We start from the raw sequence: 15,680 nt of genomic DNA, 5'->3' as shown, positions 1-15,680 counted from the left end.
AAAGAACCAATATGGCTTAGAAAGTTGATTGTGGGACTATTTGATGAGCCCCTTAAACCTACTACTATCCGCTGCAATAATCAAAATTGTATTAAGTTCTCAGTGAATCCAATGTTCCATGGTTGATCTAAGCATATAAAGATTCCTGACCACTATGTGAGAGATATGGAAGAAAGGAATGTGATACAATTGGAGTATATCAATACAACAGATCAATCAGCGAACATTATCACCAAGCCTCTCTCCAGAATTAACATCGAATACTTCTGAAAGGAACTTGGTATGATGGAAATGTAAGTTATTAAGACTGAGTCTAATGATTGTTTTTATACTGATATATATTTAAAAGATGTTTTAATGTAAACTCTTTTGTCATACATGTTTCTATGACTTTATGGGGCACCCATGTACATTACTGAAAGGTGACGATTTTTCAAATAATATATACTTGTATTCAACATTGTAAGGTGATGACTTTACGATGTTCATTATCATGATGAGTATCGTGTGACTTAGTATTTGTATGCATATCATGATAGTATCTCTTGAATATTTTGCTAGATATCATGAGACTTGATATCAATTATGAATCATTATGTTATTTATGAGATAATCATGGTGAATATTATGTGACGTGATATCCGTGGAAATGCCATGATATGTTATGGTAGACATCATAAGACACGATGTCGGTGCACATACCATAACTAGGATACAAGAAGAATGTCATGTGACTTGATGTTCTCTATATCCTTTGATATCACGAGTTAGGTGATATCTCTATAGATATATACTTAATTGTCTTCCCTAGCTAAGAGGGAGTGTTGATACATAATAACTTTGGTCAGATACAAGGATAACTAATTGAATTGATTACATGCACACATACACAGTTCTTGTGCTCAATTAGAATTATCATTTCATATACCTCGGAGACAAGCAATTGTCCTTGCATACAATCGAAAGTCTATATATCGAATTAAGTCACTGAAATCTGTCCCATAAGAAACATAACTATACTAACTGATATCCAGGAGAAAAGCATTGAAATTGATAAATGTTGTCTCAAGTACAGATTGGCGATTTCAGAATTGAAGACAAATTAAATATTCAGATTTGAACACAGAGATTTCATTGCCATTGAAATTCAGACTCATTCAAGAACCAGACTGGTCATAACTTGCAAATTAAAATAAGAAATTATTATGCTACAATCTGCAAATTGCTATTACAATACCAGTCCGATAAGAACTTTAATATACATTCACTCTATTCTATAACAAGTGCCATGAAAACTATATTTGAATGAATGTGTGGTGAAATCTAGTATATATATGAAAAATATTAATTTATGCTCAAGGTAAATGGTTGTCTTCTTCATCTGCAATTACCATTTTGATCATTTTTTGCATTAGTGATAGAATAAGTTTACAAACAAAAGGAACAGTGACAAGAAAAAGAGTACAGTACATCAATAATAAAAAAGCAGCTTTGCTTGCCTAATTTAGAACCAAGTCAATATTCCCCAATGATAAAGAGTTCAGGAACTTCATTCTCTTGGACACTACTTGAGCTCCACTGGAAGAATTTCTCTACATTGATACACATTATATCCATTCACTCTTTCCTGAGTGTGGGAAAACAATAGTTTAGATAGTCGATGATGACTTTGGGGATCAGACATTGAATGTTACACACCTTGCAGTCTTCTTCTAAGAGGTGATGGAACTCCATAAAGTCAATTCCTTCCATTTGCAAAGGGTCTATTGTACTTCTCTTATTCTCTCAAAAATAAGAATCTCTATAAGAAAATATCTTCCACTTTGCATAAGTTACACCTTCCTGTGAGATGTACACTGTACTTCTTTACTATACAATTTTATGATCATATGCACCTTGGTCACATGCATTATTTGCTGTGGTAAAAACGAATTACGAGAGCATTGGGTTGCTTTGAATGCATTGCCCAAGAGCACCAAATAAGCCCCATAAATTTTGGTCACCCGAAATAAAGTTAAATAGCCAACATTTCGAATAATTGTATATGTGACTTTGAGAAATCCTATAAGGGATTTAAATTTGATGCAAATCCATAGGAGTTGGGAACAGAGTTCATATTCTGAGTTTCTGAGTCAAAAACCATCTTGTTCTTATGTTTTTGATATCGAGTGCTCCTTACTGCAAAATTAAAAGAAAATTATTTGACAACACAAAAGAATGGTAAACATGTTATGGTAACTCTAGTACACAACCTAATATTGTATAAAACATTTAAAATGCTCATGAACAATAGAACCTTAAATTTAATCTGATGACTTTAAAACAGAGGGAAAATATGAAATTTAAATCTGTTAAAATCTTTTGGCTGTACTTTAAGTAAAAGCATGCAAATGAAGTCATCAAAAAGCACAATAAGTAGTGAAGTAATTCTGCGTAGTGCAAGGGAAAGAAAAAAGAAGTTAAGCTACTGTCAATAGATAGCAAAAACAGCTCAATGTTGTTTGTGAGATCTGGCTGTTAAGGATGACTGACAGACATCCTCCATAAGAGCATCTCTTAGTTACACTTAGCTCCCACATATTAAAATACAATTTAGTTTTGTCTTTGTTATTTATTTATTTTCTCAATTTGATTTTTTGTAGGAATTATGTGGATTATTCTCAACTGTATAGATTTTTTTGGGTTTCTGGTTAGATCGCAGACATACTGGATTGTTTGTAAGTGGTTAGGTGGAAGGTAAAGGGAAGGGAAGAGGATGTAGAAGTAACGTTAGGATAAAACTTATATTCTGGGTTGATAGAAGCGGGTGCTGCTACAGTAGTCAGGGAGGCCCAAAATCAATAACAATGTATAAAGGGAACTTGGAAAAGGAACAGTCCCTTTTAACTTTGAAATGGGTTTTATCTTTGTCATTCTTGTACTGTTAAAGGAAAGTGAATTCTGCAGGGGAAAAAATTGTTCCAGACAATTGGGCAGGAGGAAAGGGTCATACCCTCAAAAGGAGTACAATTAAAGATTTGCAATCATGTGACGAGTAGCAGCAAAATGGGATAAAGTAGTGACATCGGAGAATATGATAGGTCTCTTCTTCTCTCTGGGTAAGTCAAGAAACGCAGAAAGAATGAAACTGTAAGGGAAATTAGACTTGAAGCTTAAACCCAGTAGGTACCATTTTGTAAATTGTGTTTCTGAGTTTAAGCTTACCTTGACATGCATTCTTTGATGAATAGGATAATTCTGTTCAGGGGAAAGAAATCTGGACTTTCGTGTGAGCTTTTTAGATTGATAGAAAAAAGTGTTTTGAGGTGTTTTCCTATGGCCAAGTAAGCTATATACAGATGATCTTGAAATATGGATAGTTCTTTGTTTTTAGATTTGCCTTGGTACTAAAATTTTAACCTTGAAAGCATTTAGAAGTGAACTATCCCCCAATAGATCCAAACTTGCAATGTGCACATCTAGTTGTTGGGTTTCTATCGACGCACTCGGGCCTTGAAATCCTCAGAAGAATTTTTGAAGGTGATAAGGTCAAAGTTACCATTACAGCATTACTCGTATGAATGCTTACATCCTTTATCCCTATGGTCATCTCTGGTTTGCCAGGGATACAAAAGAAAATGTTAAAAAATATCAGAGCATTTGTGTGAGATTTTTGGCTTAGGAATATGATTTTTCTGGCAAAAGAGAATATAACATCAGTAAAATATTCCCACTTATACTCAGTCCTGGTAGTAAAAATCATGCAAATAAAAGTTAAAACTGAGGTTAAGGGCCTCCAAAAGAGGTGTCTATTTAATCGGTCAGATAAAGTACAATTGTTCCTTGCCTTTTTCCTGAACCTCTTATTGCCTCTTTGTTGTTCACAAAATTCTGTTAGACTTGCATCTGATGAATATATGGTTATGTTTTTCTAAGGAACCACAAACTGCATTGAAAGAGGCTACCACTCAGGTGCTAATTAGGAATCTGTGAACTCATTTCCATCACTTGAAATAAGCTTTTCTGAGAGAGTTCATGAGATTGAGAACACCAAGTCTGCAACAGCATGCTTTTGACAGATAAAGGACCCCTCACAGAGAATTAAGATGCTTGAACTACCAGGTAGCATCCCTGAAAAAGGACTTGCTAACATGTCTCCCAAAGAATAGCGCCAAGGAAGTTGAGTTGTGGGCAATGGGATTTACCTGTCCTTGTCCCAAAGAAGAATCAATGATGTCAGGGACTCAGGCCAATTCTTTGTCTGTGCTGAAATAAGTGATGATGCTCCAACATTTTATCCTTAAAAAATAAAAGAAGTTAAAAGATTCTCCAAAGTGAGTATGCATGAGATGGCATCAAATAAAAGATTCCTGGTTGTTTCCAGAGGATTTCATAGTCTAAACCACTTTAATCAAGAATTACTGAAATTTGTCCATTGAAATGTTAGGTGTTAGAAGATTGTGATTGGATAGAAATAGTCAGAATGTATGGGACAGATGAAAAGGTAGATTTCCGTACTCTAAAAAAATCGGTCTAATTTGAGTCGTTTGGAGTGCCTTGAAGTATTTGGTTGGATGCCATTTGTATTTGTGCTAATCACGAGAAAGGTAAAGAGGGCTTACGATCTTATTTGACATATCATAAAATGATAAGAGTGTTACAGGAAGCTCCTCTCTTGTCTAGGTTTTCTTGGGCCATCTTGAAACGAGATGGAATTGAATGTTAAGTGTGATTTGTTTATACTCCTGAATTCCTAATTACTATAGAAACAGAACCAATTTGTGGAATTGGTTAGCCTCTAATCCCAAACATGTTCTATATTTGATTAGAACATATTTTACTATGGTTGATGATATGGAGCCTAAACTAGGTGGTTCTAACTTTAAGTCCAAGGGGAATGAATTGTTATTCTCATGTAATGTGAGATGGTTTCTAAAAACCATTGCTTATGCCTGGGTGATTAAAATGGTAGTAAAGGGATCTCTATTAAATGATGTAATATTTGATAGGGTAAAAGCATGTACTCTAGAATAGATGGATCATTTGTTGATATGGAACACATTCTCACCTCTCTAGTGAACCAATTCTGCAAGATAACTTTGTGGATGTATCCTTCACGCTTGAACTTACTGTTACGAATATTAAAAGCGCAGAAAATGATAGAGAAGAACAGAAACACGTGACACCCAGATTTACACGGAAAAAAATCTGGTAATATACCAGGAAGAAAACCACAGGCAAATATCTTTTGTATTGATTCTTAGGAATTTTCACATTTACAGCAATCTTCAAAATGTACTTCAAAACATGCCTTCAAGATGCATATAACAATAGAGTTGCAAAGTCCTGATTGAAGATAACTTACTAAATTTAGAAAGTATGACTTGTAAAACTACATGGTTAACACATATCAGAATTACTATTTATGGTAAGTCACCAAACATACTTGATATTTATATTAAGTCTCCTTGAAAATACCTACTATTTAGTTAAGTCTCAATAAAATTTGCGGCACCGAATTCCCCATGTGTTAACCCTATAAATATATGTCTTGGGTGATTTTGATTAGCTTGTTTGTTCATTTTGCTTGTTATGAAGAAATGATTGAACAGATTCCTTAATAATGCTCTACTTTTTGATTGTTTGAAAAGACAAAAAAAAATTGTATTGGATAGGATAGAAGTAATTTTGGGAACAATGCATTCAAAAGTTATAAAATATCTCCTTTGGGAAAAGTCTAATTTGAATGGAAAATGGGAATGCAATTTGTCTTAGGCTTTGGATATATCCATAGACCTATCATGAACATCCTATCGCCATGCCAACAATGGCGACTCAACCAATCAGTAGTGCTAACCCTGACTCCACCTAGATCCCAATAGAGATAAGATAAGATAAGATAATGATATTAATGTCCAACAAAAGACCAAAAAGAGGTCTATGGGACTGAAAGATTACAACAAAGCAGGGCTGAAGCCAGCAGGAGCACACAAAGGTGTCCGAAGAAAAGCAACAACAACAAACAAAAACAAGCAACAGAAAGCACTAGGAGTCTTTCTTGGGTGAGAAGAAATCAGTCACAGAATGATACACGTGTCGATGCATAGAGGTACTACACTATCTCCGACCTGTCCTAGAAGAGTTTCGCTGGTGCCTATAAGCAGAACGGGATTTGACGCATCTAGAAAGATCACTAGGCCGAATAGAGCTAGAGGGCCTTTTCACACCACGCAAGGGGGATAAAGGTGTTAAAAAGGCAGTAATGAGCTGAGTAGATGAGTGCCGGTGTGGAAGTAAAGTCTGAATCATGTTATCCCGGAGCATAGTGGCCTCACGCAGATACAGTGCAAGGCATCTCTGATCATAATAGCTGAAGAAATCATAGAGAGAGAAGCACTCTCTGAACAAACAAAAGAACCTCCCTCTGATCTCATAATAAATAGGGCATCGAAAAAGAAAGTGAGCCTCATCCTCCACCTCCCCTAAAGAACAGAACAAACAAGTCCACTCCTCCCTGTCAATATGATGATCTAACTGAGCCCGAAGACGATGGAAACCAACTCTGAAAGAACCTAAAGAGATCCGCAGGGCATGAGACCAACGCCGTGAAAGATAGCTAGGTCGGGCAATAATCCCATTTGAGATCTCCAAGAAGTGTGTCGCATAAAACGACATCCGTGGGTGTAATCCACCAGGAGGGTTAACCCAAGTAGTAGTAATGTAACGTCTATAAATATCAAGACGAACATGCTCATTCAACTCCTATCGAGAAGGGAGAAGATGAGCAGGGGCATCCAAAGAAAACTGAAAAGGGGGGAGACGATCAATATCAATCCCAATCGAACTCAGCAAAGAAGAGACTTGTGCATACCAACACCGCGCACAAGCACCAAACTCAACAGCTGCCATGGAAACCATAGAGCAATAAGCTAAATAGGAGTAACGATCACGGTCTCTAACCATATCAGCAAACCCATGAAGGCGATGAAGAAACCAAACTAAGTCAAAAAACGAAAGAGACGAAATATCACATCCATCCATAACAAGGAAGAATGGATATCTAATATCATCTACTAGATCAAAACTTTGTGCACACCCTACGAATCTACCATGAGTATGAAGTCTATCTGTGCAAAAGGAACTAGTACTCCCAAAAGCATTTGAACCATAACCCAGATATCCATCCTCTACAAAATTGTCATGGACATGTTGACTCTGCAAGAAGCCTCCTACTAACTTGCAACTACTAACCTCATCAATTGTAGATGATGCAAACCCATCCCATAAAGGATGGAATGAAACCGGTGCAAACCAACACATGCACGAAACCAAATCCTCTACTTGTAGGTCAAAAGAAAAAATGATGAGCACTTCTCACTGTGTAGCTGCAATAAACAACACTGATTTGTGTCAGAGGCTCATCATCATCAAACCAAAGACCAAGAGATGGCTCCAATCTCCATCCACGAACAACTTGTTGGTCAAGATCCATTGTAACCCTTCCAGCAAAACCAACTACAAAATCAATGTGGAGATGCATTGTAGCCAAAGTCTCCACAATCTTTCTCACCAAACATTGAATTTTGGAGGAGCACCGGATGAGAGAACCGTCAGAAGCTCTATATGGTCCCTCCTACAATTCCGAACTCTCAAGCAAATGCTCCATAAATGACTCTACACAATGGAGATTATGAAGAAGCATCAACCTGCTCTCATATGACCTACAATTCATCCCTCTGAAATTGTGGCACTACCAATTGTTTATCGCTATCAATTGTATGAGGTGAAGTAATAGATTTTCTTCTGACGGAAAGAAACATATCCCCATGAGAGCTTATCTCGAAATCAAATGATACTCTGCCAAGTTCTGTGAAGAAGCAGTAGTGTCAAGAACTGGTACACAATTCTCTGAAGAATCCACTAATATAACATCAGGGGTAACTTGTTCCGCATTATCAGTTAGTGGACTAACCTCTGAAGAATCTAATACGAGTGGCTCTTTGATGCACTCATAATCCCAATGGTTGTTTGTATTGCACGTGTATCTGAAATGGATGTAGCCACATCCCCAACACATCCATCACCATAATCCATGGATATATGGTCATCGCTAATTGTCTTTGTAGAAGTTTGTACCGAAATTGCAATTGGTGAACACTATTTTCTACTCAACTCCATGGTAAGCTCATCCAAACATGATTGTGACTCCTCGAGGGCCAACTGATTACACTGCAAAGAGTCCACAATCACCTCAAGCTCATGGGTGAGCTCATCAACCTCCTCCTTTCCCCTCAAAGCATCATAACATATATAATCTCTCTCGTGTAGGAAATCTCGATCTGCTAACAATTGTAATTAATTATGTCTTAGAATCCTAGTAGCCTCTCGGAGAGCATGAAACTCCTCAAGGGAAAGATCATCACCATAGCAAGTATCTATCACAGGAGCGCTCCAACCATAGATAGCCAACATCTGTCGAGCAACATCAAAGTTCTCTAAAGTTGTGGCAAAGCTATCACTAACTTTCAGTTGCCCAATCAAATGATAAGGAACCTGTAACTATTGACTCCCACATGTCCTCTAACCCAAACTTAGCACTGTGATAGGAAACCATATATGCATCCCCCCCTCATGACACATAACATCATGTGTGCTATCATCCTCGTACACATCAACAGTCAAGGTCCTGCTATTAGGTACCTTGATGAATGTTGCATCTAAACAAGTAGAAGTTGTTGCTATATCATTCTCCTTGCATGCTTCCATTCCCCATGTAACTGCAAGTCCATGTGAGTCACGATACTAGGACCTATCATCAACCAATGAGTACTCTGAAGTATTTGCCAAAATCTAAGTTGCTGACTCGGATTCCGATATGGATGTGGGTTCAAGATTCAGGTTCAAAATTCGTCTAGATTTTTTTGGGTTTGGTTTGGATTCGTTTTGGGTTCATCCGTACAAAAACATGTTTTTTTAAAATATGTATGTGTGTGTATATATATGCAACAAAAAATAAATCCATACTTGAATCTGCTAATAGTAAAGGAACATAGCAAAATACACCACCAAATCTATGTTTCAATTCAATTTGACATTAATTGCATCATTTAGCCATACATACAACTTGATACACTTGCTTGGTCACATGCATGGAACATATTTCCATATTAAGGGGACAGTTCGAGAATGAAAGGAATTGTCAAAAGCTAAGTGCAGTTATCCGAATTTTTATTTTGTACTGGTTAGAGCATTTCTAACCAGGCTATATAAAAAGTTGAGATACAAATTTGAAGTCCTGGATTCATAGATATATCTTTTTAAAGACATTCCTCTATGATCATCAATTTAGATGTCACCTTTTGTCAATTTGGATTTCCTTTATAAGCAATTTTTCATTTTCATACACAAATGCATAAATGACATTTAAACATATTTTTTGGTCTTTTTAGTGGTCACAATAGGGTTTGGAGGTTTAAAAACACTTTATAAAAGTCTTAAAAAAATGTTCCGTGACCAAATTCAGCCCAGGTCTAGACAGAAAATTCTTCAAAATTCGCTGCAAATTCTGCCCGGGTTCCTCTGACAGAATTAGCAGCAAATTTGTAGTTCTGCAAGAGAATTTGGAGAGAATTTGACAAGGACCAGACTTTGTACAGAATTGAACCAGACTTTGAGGGTTGCTGAAGAGAATCTGGTAACTTAGGCCAAAGTCTGATATGACAAATAAAACTCACTGCACCATGAGTCATCCTTATAAAAGACATCAGTAGTACCCAAATCACAAGTACCAACATCATCCACTTATAAAACCTCAACTGCTTCAAGTTATTGCAAGCATGACTTACTGCTGTCATAAAAATCAGAATCATTATGGTACAAATCAGCATCATATAACTCATTTCTAACACCTGAATCTTGAGTATCCACAAAAGGGAACTCTACGCAACCATCACCTACATAGGCTCACCATTATGACTGTTATCATAAAAATCAGAGCTATAGAAGCTTATATTTCCATGCAATCCTCAAAACTAATACTCTTGCCATGTGAAACAAAACTCATAGTGATACCAACAGCATTCTCCACACTCACCTTGCCATCAACACCATCAAAAGCCTCAAAAATAGGACTTTTGTCATAAAAATCAGACCCTATATGACTTACATTTTCATTACTGCCCACTAATGTAAGGCTGTCATCAATGGTGGCTATCGTGTCATCAACATTTTAGGGTCACTAGCTCCAGCTATGTAAATGTTGGGACTTGATGCAACTGTCCTCAAGAAAGTCTGTCATAGCCACATGCTCCTAAGAAGAGCCTCCAACATCACACATATAAGGACTGGTAGCTACCCCACAAAGAAAAGGCTCCACCACCTCATGGTTGTTGGCTGCTGAAGCTACATGTATACAATCCTCCTGATTCCCTTCATGTTTTCTCTGTCAGGAAGACTTTTTAAAAATGGAAACCATATACTTTGCATAATTGTCTATTTCATAAAAACATAAGCATATAATGAATGACCTACTTTCTCACAAAGCATTGAGTTTATAATAATTAAAGATGTCTTCTTCAAGACACCAAAAGCAAGTAGCTTCTCTCACACACTTTCACCAAGGAGCCTTCGTCAATACACTTTTCAATTAGAAGCCTCCATTTAATAACTTTGAATTAATAATAAATAACTCCCAAGCTAAAAAGCTTCATGTTAGAAGTATTATATTCCATGTGAATTAATGATTAATACCCCTACAAAGCACCCAAAACTTAAGCAATTTATAAAACTTAAACTCAATATATACCACTGAAGGTGCCAATATTATCACTGACTGAATATAGCACCCAGGTGCCTGTTAGACCATGAGGATCACAATGATGGACTGTGCTCACTGACTACCTGCTAATTGCTAAAAATTAGTGATAGTACAGACTGCAATGCACAACACTAGAATTAATGAGGAACCTGATAAGAAACTCCAAAAGAAGGTTAAAAGATTTTTAAAAATTTAAATGTAACTATTAAAGAGCACACAGCACTAGGGTGGGTAAAACGAATGTAGGTACATCCTTCATATGTGAGATGCAATAAGGCATTATATTACAAACATTACAATAATCATGATTAAAGAATTTCCATGAGGAGCTTTCTCATTAACCTTATATCATTATATCTGAATTTTCTATTTTCCTCTTGACATTTACCTAGACTCAATATTATCCATCTGATTGTCCTATTAATGGGCTGTGAAGGCTTAATCCTTCCCAAGTGCAAGAAAGTTGGAAACTCCGGACACCTTCAGATGAGGGATGGATTATGATCAACTCTGATGATGCCTCAAAGTGAAACCTGGGCCCGTTAGGCATACAATGTGTAGCTAAAGATTGGAAAGGGTATGTTTTAGCATAAAGTATGCAAAAATTGGCATTTATCACAAAATTATTCTTGAAGCCAATAAAGCTCTTGCAATAAAACTTGCCAGGAAAATGGTGCTTTCAAAGCTGCACCTTGAAGGGCATTCACAAATTATTACTAATGCTATCATCAAGATGGGTGCTGAGCATTGGAAAATTGACAAAGTACTCAAGGTGTTTCGCCATCTCTTGTTAACGGTTAGCAATTTCAAAATTACACATGTCAATAGGGAAGGTTTCATGGATGCAGAAAAACTACTCTGATTTGCCAGCCATTTTGGATAAGGAGAAAGCTGTGGTCTTGGACAAAGTTGTTGGTGAGCAACTTAGAGTGGCTACTACCCCCAAGGAAGGTACAGTGCCTGCATCAAGCACTAAGGGCTGACAGGGCATTAATTTCATCCTCACAAGTTACAGTGGTGCACATGGGAAGAGCAAAGCTCATGCCACAAGTTGATTTTACCTACTGCCTCTTTAAGTTTACTTAGTTACTTGCATTTTATACTTGCTTTTGTGTTTTTGAATTCTGTTGGGTAGACAGAACTCTGAGAAGCCAACAATGCAAGTGAATTTCTCACTTCAATTAGAGAAGTCAATGCCTGCTTTCTGGAGTAAGATTTTACAGGAGCAGTTGAAGAATGTCTTCACCTTTGATGAGGACAACTTCCTGCACCAAGTTGGAATTATCCTGAGAAGAGTTCTTGAACAGAGAACATAAGTATTGCAGGAATGTAATCTGTTCGCTATTTACGGCTTGGTCCCTTGAGCTTGGCTCAAAGGTGAAGACTACCAGGTTAATGCTGGAACGTGTTCCTGAGGAATGGTGAGGAGGGATGGAATCTTTGTTGTTAAATGTGAGACCAAGTGAAGGGTTTGTGGTTCTAGGTGGCGTGTGGATTCATTCGCCCCTTTTTCCTGTGGCACACAAATGAAGACGGAGAGCTCAAGAGGGCTGCAGCCCTAATCGGATTTAGTAGTGCTAAGCACTTCCTCATGATTAGAGATATCCAAGCCCGGCAACTCATAGAGAACATGTTAAAGGAGCAGAAAGAGCGTAGGCAGGAGGATCCCCAGCAGCAAAGGGGTTGCCTACCAGGGAACAAAAATGTCGACATCCAAGTGGTGGTGGCTGCTCCTGTGGGTGGAATAAATTAATTCAAGCAAGGTCAATTAGTCTGCACCCAGTTCAGTTTTTGCCTTGTATGTGTTCTCTGAAAAAAAATTGGTGTTGTTGGACACATTTTCTCATGTTGGTTCTATATGATTTTTGCACGTAATGGCATGAGGGGTTGCTGTCTGTGTCCTGTTAATTGTCACTGCTCCTCTGGCTGGATGTTTTGGATTTGGCAGTTAGGGTGTCAATACTCAAAACTTTTTATCTATGTACCTATGTAATTATCATACATTTTTATTAATAAAATATTTATATTTACAGATCAAAAAAATGTTATCCATCAGACTGATCACAATCTCTATTGCAACATTTGACCAATTAATTGCATTTTTAATGTCTATAGGGCATATTCATCTAGATTATACATTTGCAAATAGATTTCTTTCATCCTAGACCTCTATTGCATAGATTACATGAATAAATTTTCCAGCGTGTTTTGAAATTCGTCTATGGTCTATCTGCCTATCTCACAGTATGGGTGGTAAGAAGCTAGTCCATATTTTAGTAATAATTGATTTCCCTTTCAACTAAATTTTCTAACAAGCATAACAGTGATGCCAACAATAATTTGTAAAACAAACTGCTTACCACCCTCTTCACTTTTTAAAATTTAAATATTTGATTCAGAATGTTTCAAGACCAAGTTATATTTTTCGTAAAACCAATTCTAAACGTGTTGCCCCTATTGACACATCTTTGCCTTCTTAATAAAACCCTGGCTAAGAATGCAAGTAAAATGGAATTGCTATTTATGTACGCATGAGCATTGATCTGATAAATGTGACATTGCAAAGGAGAACAGTATGTAACCATGATTCTCAAATATTTCTATGGTTGTAGAGGAATTGAAAAGACTAAGATTAACCTGGATAATGCTTGTGAATATGGAATTTCTAGTCCGGAAAAATGGACTTACAGATAAGATCGTGTGACAGACCAAGGCTGAAGTCATAGTCCTTATCCCCTTTGCGAATGAAGCAGATGTAAATGATTGAAATTACCATTATAATAAATAGCACAGAAGACAAAGCTATACCAATTTTTGCACCAACAGTCAAGCCATCCTTTTCCCAAAAGATTGGACAATCAGGTAAAGATGGCACTCCACAAAGGTCCTGATTTCCAGACAAACTGTAAAAAAGAAACAATCAACATCAGTTTGTTTTAGATTTAACAAGAAGAAATTTAAAACAAAACTGATGGCTAACAAAAGAATATATGTAAATATTAATGTCCCTTACTGAAGCAACAAATGACGTGTTTTAACTTTTGAAACATGGACACAAAAAATAAAACAAAAATGAATAAAGATGAGTTGAATACAAATAAACATTTACATTAACATAGAGATAATTGTTCAAAGATTCTAAGATCTAGACTGAGTTGCACAAAGATCAATTATGTCATAAGATACTCTACCTAATTGTTACATCCCAAATTTTGACTGAGTTTCAAAATTGCTCATAGCCGTTGGATTTAATGGATTTTTCTTTAATGATCATGTGAAGTAGGTAGTTATTTATATCTGTTGTATTAATTGTTAATAACGACGGTCGTTAACCATTATTTTCTATATGATGTTAGCAGCTGCTTGATTTTGAAATTATGTTTAATAATTTAAAGTTGTTTAAATGTTCATATAAAATTATTATAGAATTGTTATTATGGCGGAAGTGTTTTCATGGGTGATTGCAGGAGATGATGACGGGAGGAAGCATTGCTAAATGGGATCGTTGGAATGGGATGCTCGCTTTGTTCAGTCATCAAGATTGGTAGGCATGACCTTAAACTTCTTTGTTAAGGACCCGACGACTTGAACACAGGATACATTTGTGAGATCTGCATGAGCTATTAAGTAAATAATCTAAGAAAACATAAAATAATCTATTTAAAATATAAAACGTACCTCAAAGGATTTTAAATGATCTTTCGCCATATTATTATAATATATATGTATATACGTACATATAGATATAAAAATGGAATGGCACCATTATATTATAATAAATTAATAAAATGATGTCACCCCATTGATATATTTACATGAACGTATGTAAATATATATTATAACAATAAGTCGAATTATAATTTTTCCAACTTTTTCTTCCATCCTTTATTTCTCTTTTCTTTTGAATGTAACCGATTTAACACTTGGCAAATTAATTGACAAATAATCCTTAAGTTTGCAGAAGCCAAGAAGTCACGACCACTCTCCTTATTTGAGCCATGTGTGTAGAAGGCGGATATCATATATTCACACCCAACTTCCTGTTTGCGGCGACTTACATTTTTATTTCCCAATATTTTCTTCTGCCTTCCACACTCTCGTTTTTCTTATTTCTTCTTGTAACGAATTCCCTGCAATATCATTTTTTTAAAGCTTTGTTCAAACAGCTCATTTTGTACACCCTACCGTACAAGTATTTTTTTGGCTAAGGATAGAAGTTCATATTCGTTGTGGTGTTGTCTTCAAGCAACTGGAGGGAAACTGATTTTAAATCCATTTGAAAGTTTTCAAACAACTCTGAATTCATATCAAGTCATGAGTTATCATTTCAGATTTGATATTCCAATGTTTTTAATTCAATTTCTATAGCAATCGGCTAGGTTCAGAAACTCCCTTCTTGTCCATGATCTCGTTATAAGCTTGCTGAATAATCCATGTTATTATAATGATTTTCTTCTTAACTTTCATAGTTTCCAGAATCATCATAAAAAGAGTTGAATAGTATCTCTTGAAGAAGAGTTTCTAAGTGCAATAACACCTAGATGAATGATGCTAATCTCAAGAACATGTTTTATTTTGTCACAAATCATGATATAATATAAAATCAATGAATCTTTTTAGAAACTATGCCAAGAGTAGAATACTCGTAACTTTCCAAACACCTAGGATTCACCGGCAGTGTAGCCATGAATTGGTGAAGAGATGCAAAGAGTGGATTGCTCAAAATCTTCCAAAAACACCTAAGATTCACCGGCTGTGTAGCCATGAATGGTGAAGAGGTAGAATAAATCTGCAAAAAAGCAGAAGAGAAATCAGACATGAATAAATTAAATTAAATATACTTAATAGCTCATGCTCATCCCTAAAATGAAACCTATTGTCAAGT

The 15,680-nt window shown here is 36.2% G+C and overlaps 1 protein-coding gene across 4 annotated transcripts in view; it reads right to left on the bottom strand.

Annotated features, from left to right (window-relative positions):
• Positions 1 to 1,475: 1,475 nt before the first annotated feature.
• LOC149580032 (Di-glucose binding protein with Leucine-rich repeat domain-containing protein) overlaps positions 1,476 to 15,680 on the bottom strand; it is an 80,165-nt gene continuing 65,960 nt past the window's right edge. For 2 of the 4 annotated variants that reach the window (XM_089788572.1, XM_089788579.1), the window contains exons 8-9: positions 13,484 to 13,698; positions 1,476 to 2,178 (exon numbers count right to left, since the gene is read on the bottom strand). In XM_089788572.1, the coding sequence (XP_089644698.1) occupies positions 2,063 to 2,178; positions 13,484 to 13,698 (331 nt within the window). In that variant the 3' untranslated portion in view covers positions 1,476 to 2,062. The remainder of the gene's footprint in view (positions 2,179 to 13,483; positions 13,699 to 15,680) is intronic. The other 2 variants (XM_089788597.1, XM_089788588.1) reach the window with 1 other exon arrangement.

The sequence above is a fragment of the Cupressus sempervirens genome, chromosome 1, assembly GCF_028749045.1.
Source record: "Cupressus sempervirens isolate cs-2001-9-10 chromosome 1, ASM2874904v1, whole genome shotgun sequence".
NCBI classification, from domain to species: Eukaryota; Viridiplantae; Streptophyta; class Pinopsida; order Cupressales; family Cupressaceae; genus Cupressus; species Cupressus sempervirens.
This window is presented reverse-complemented; position numbering and strand designations above follow the sequence as displayed.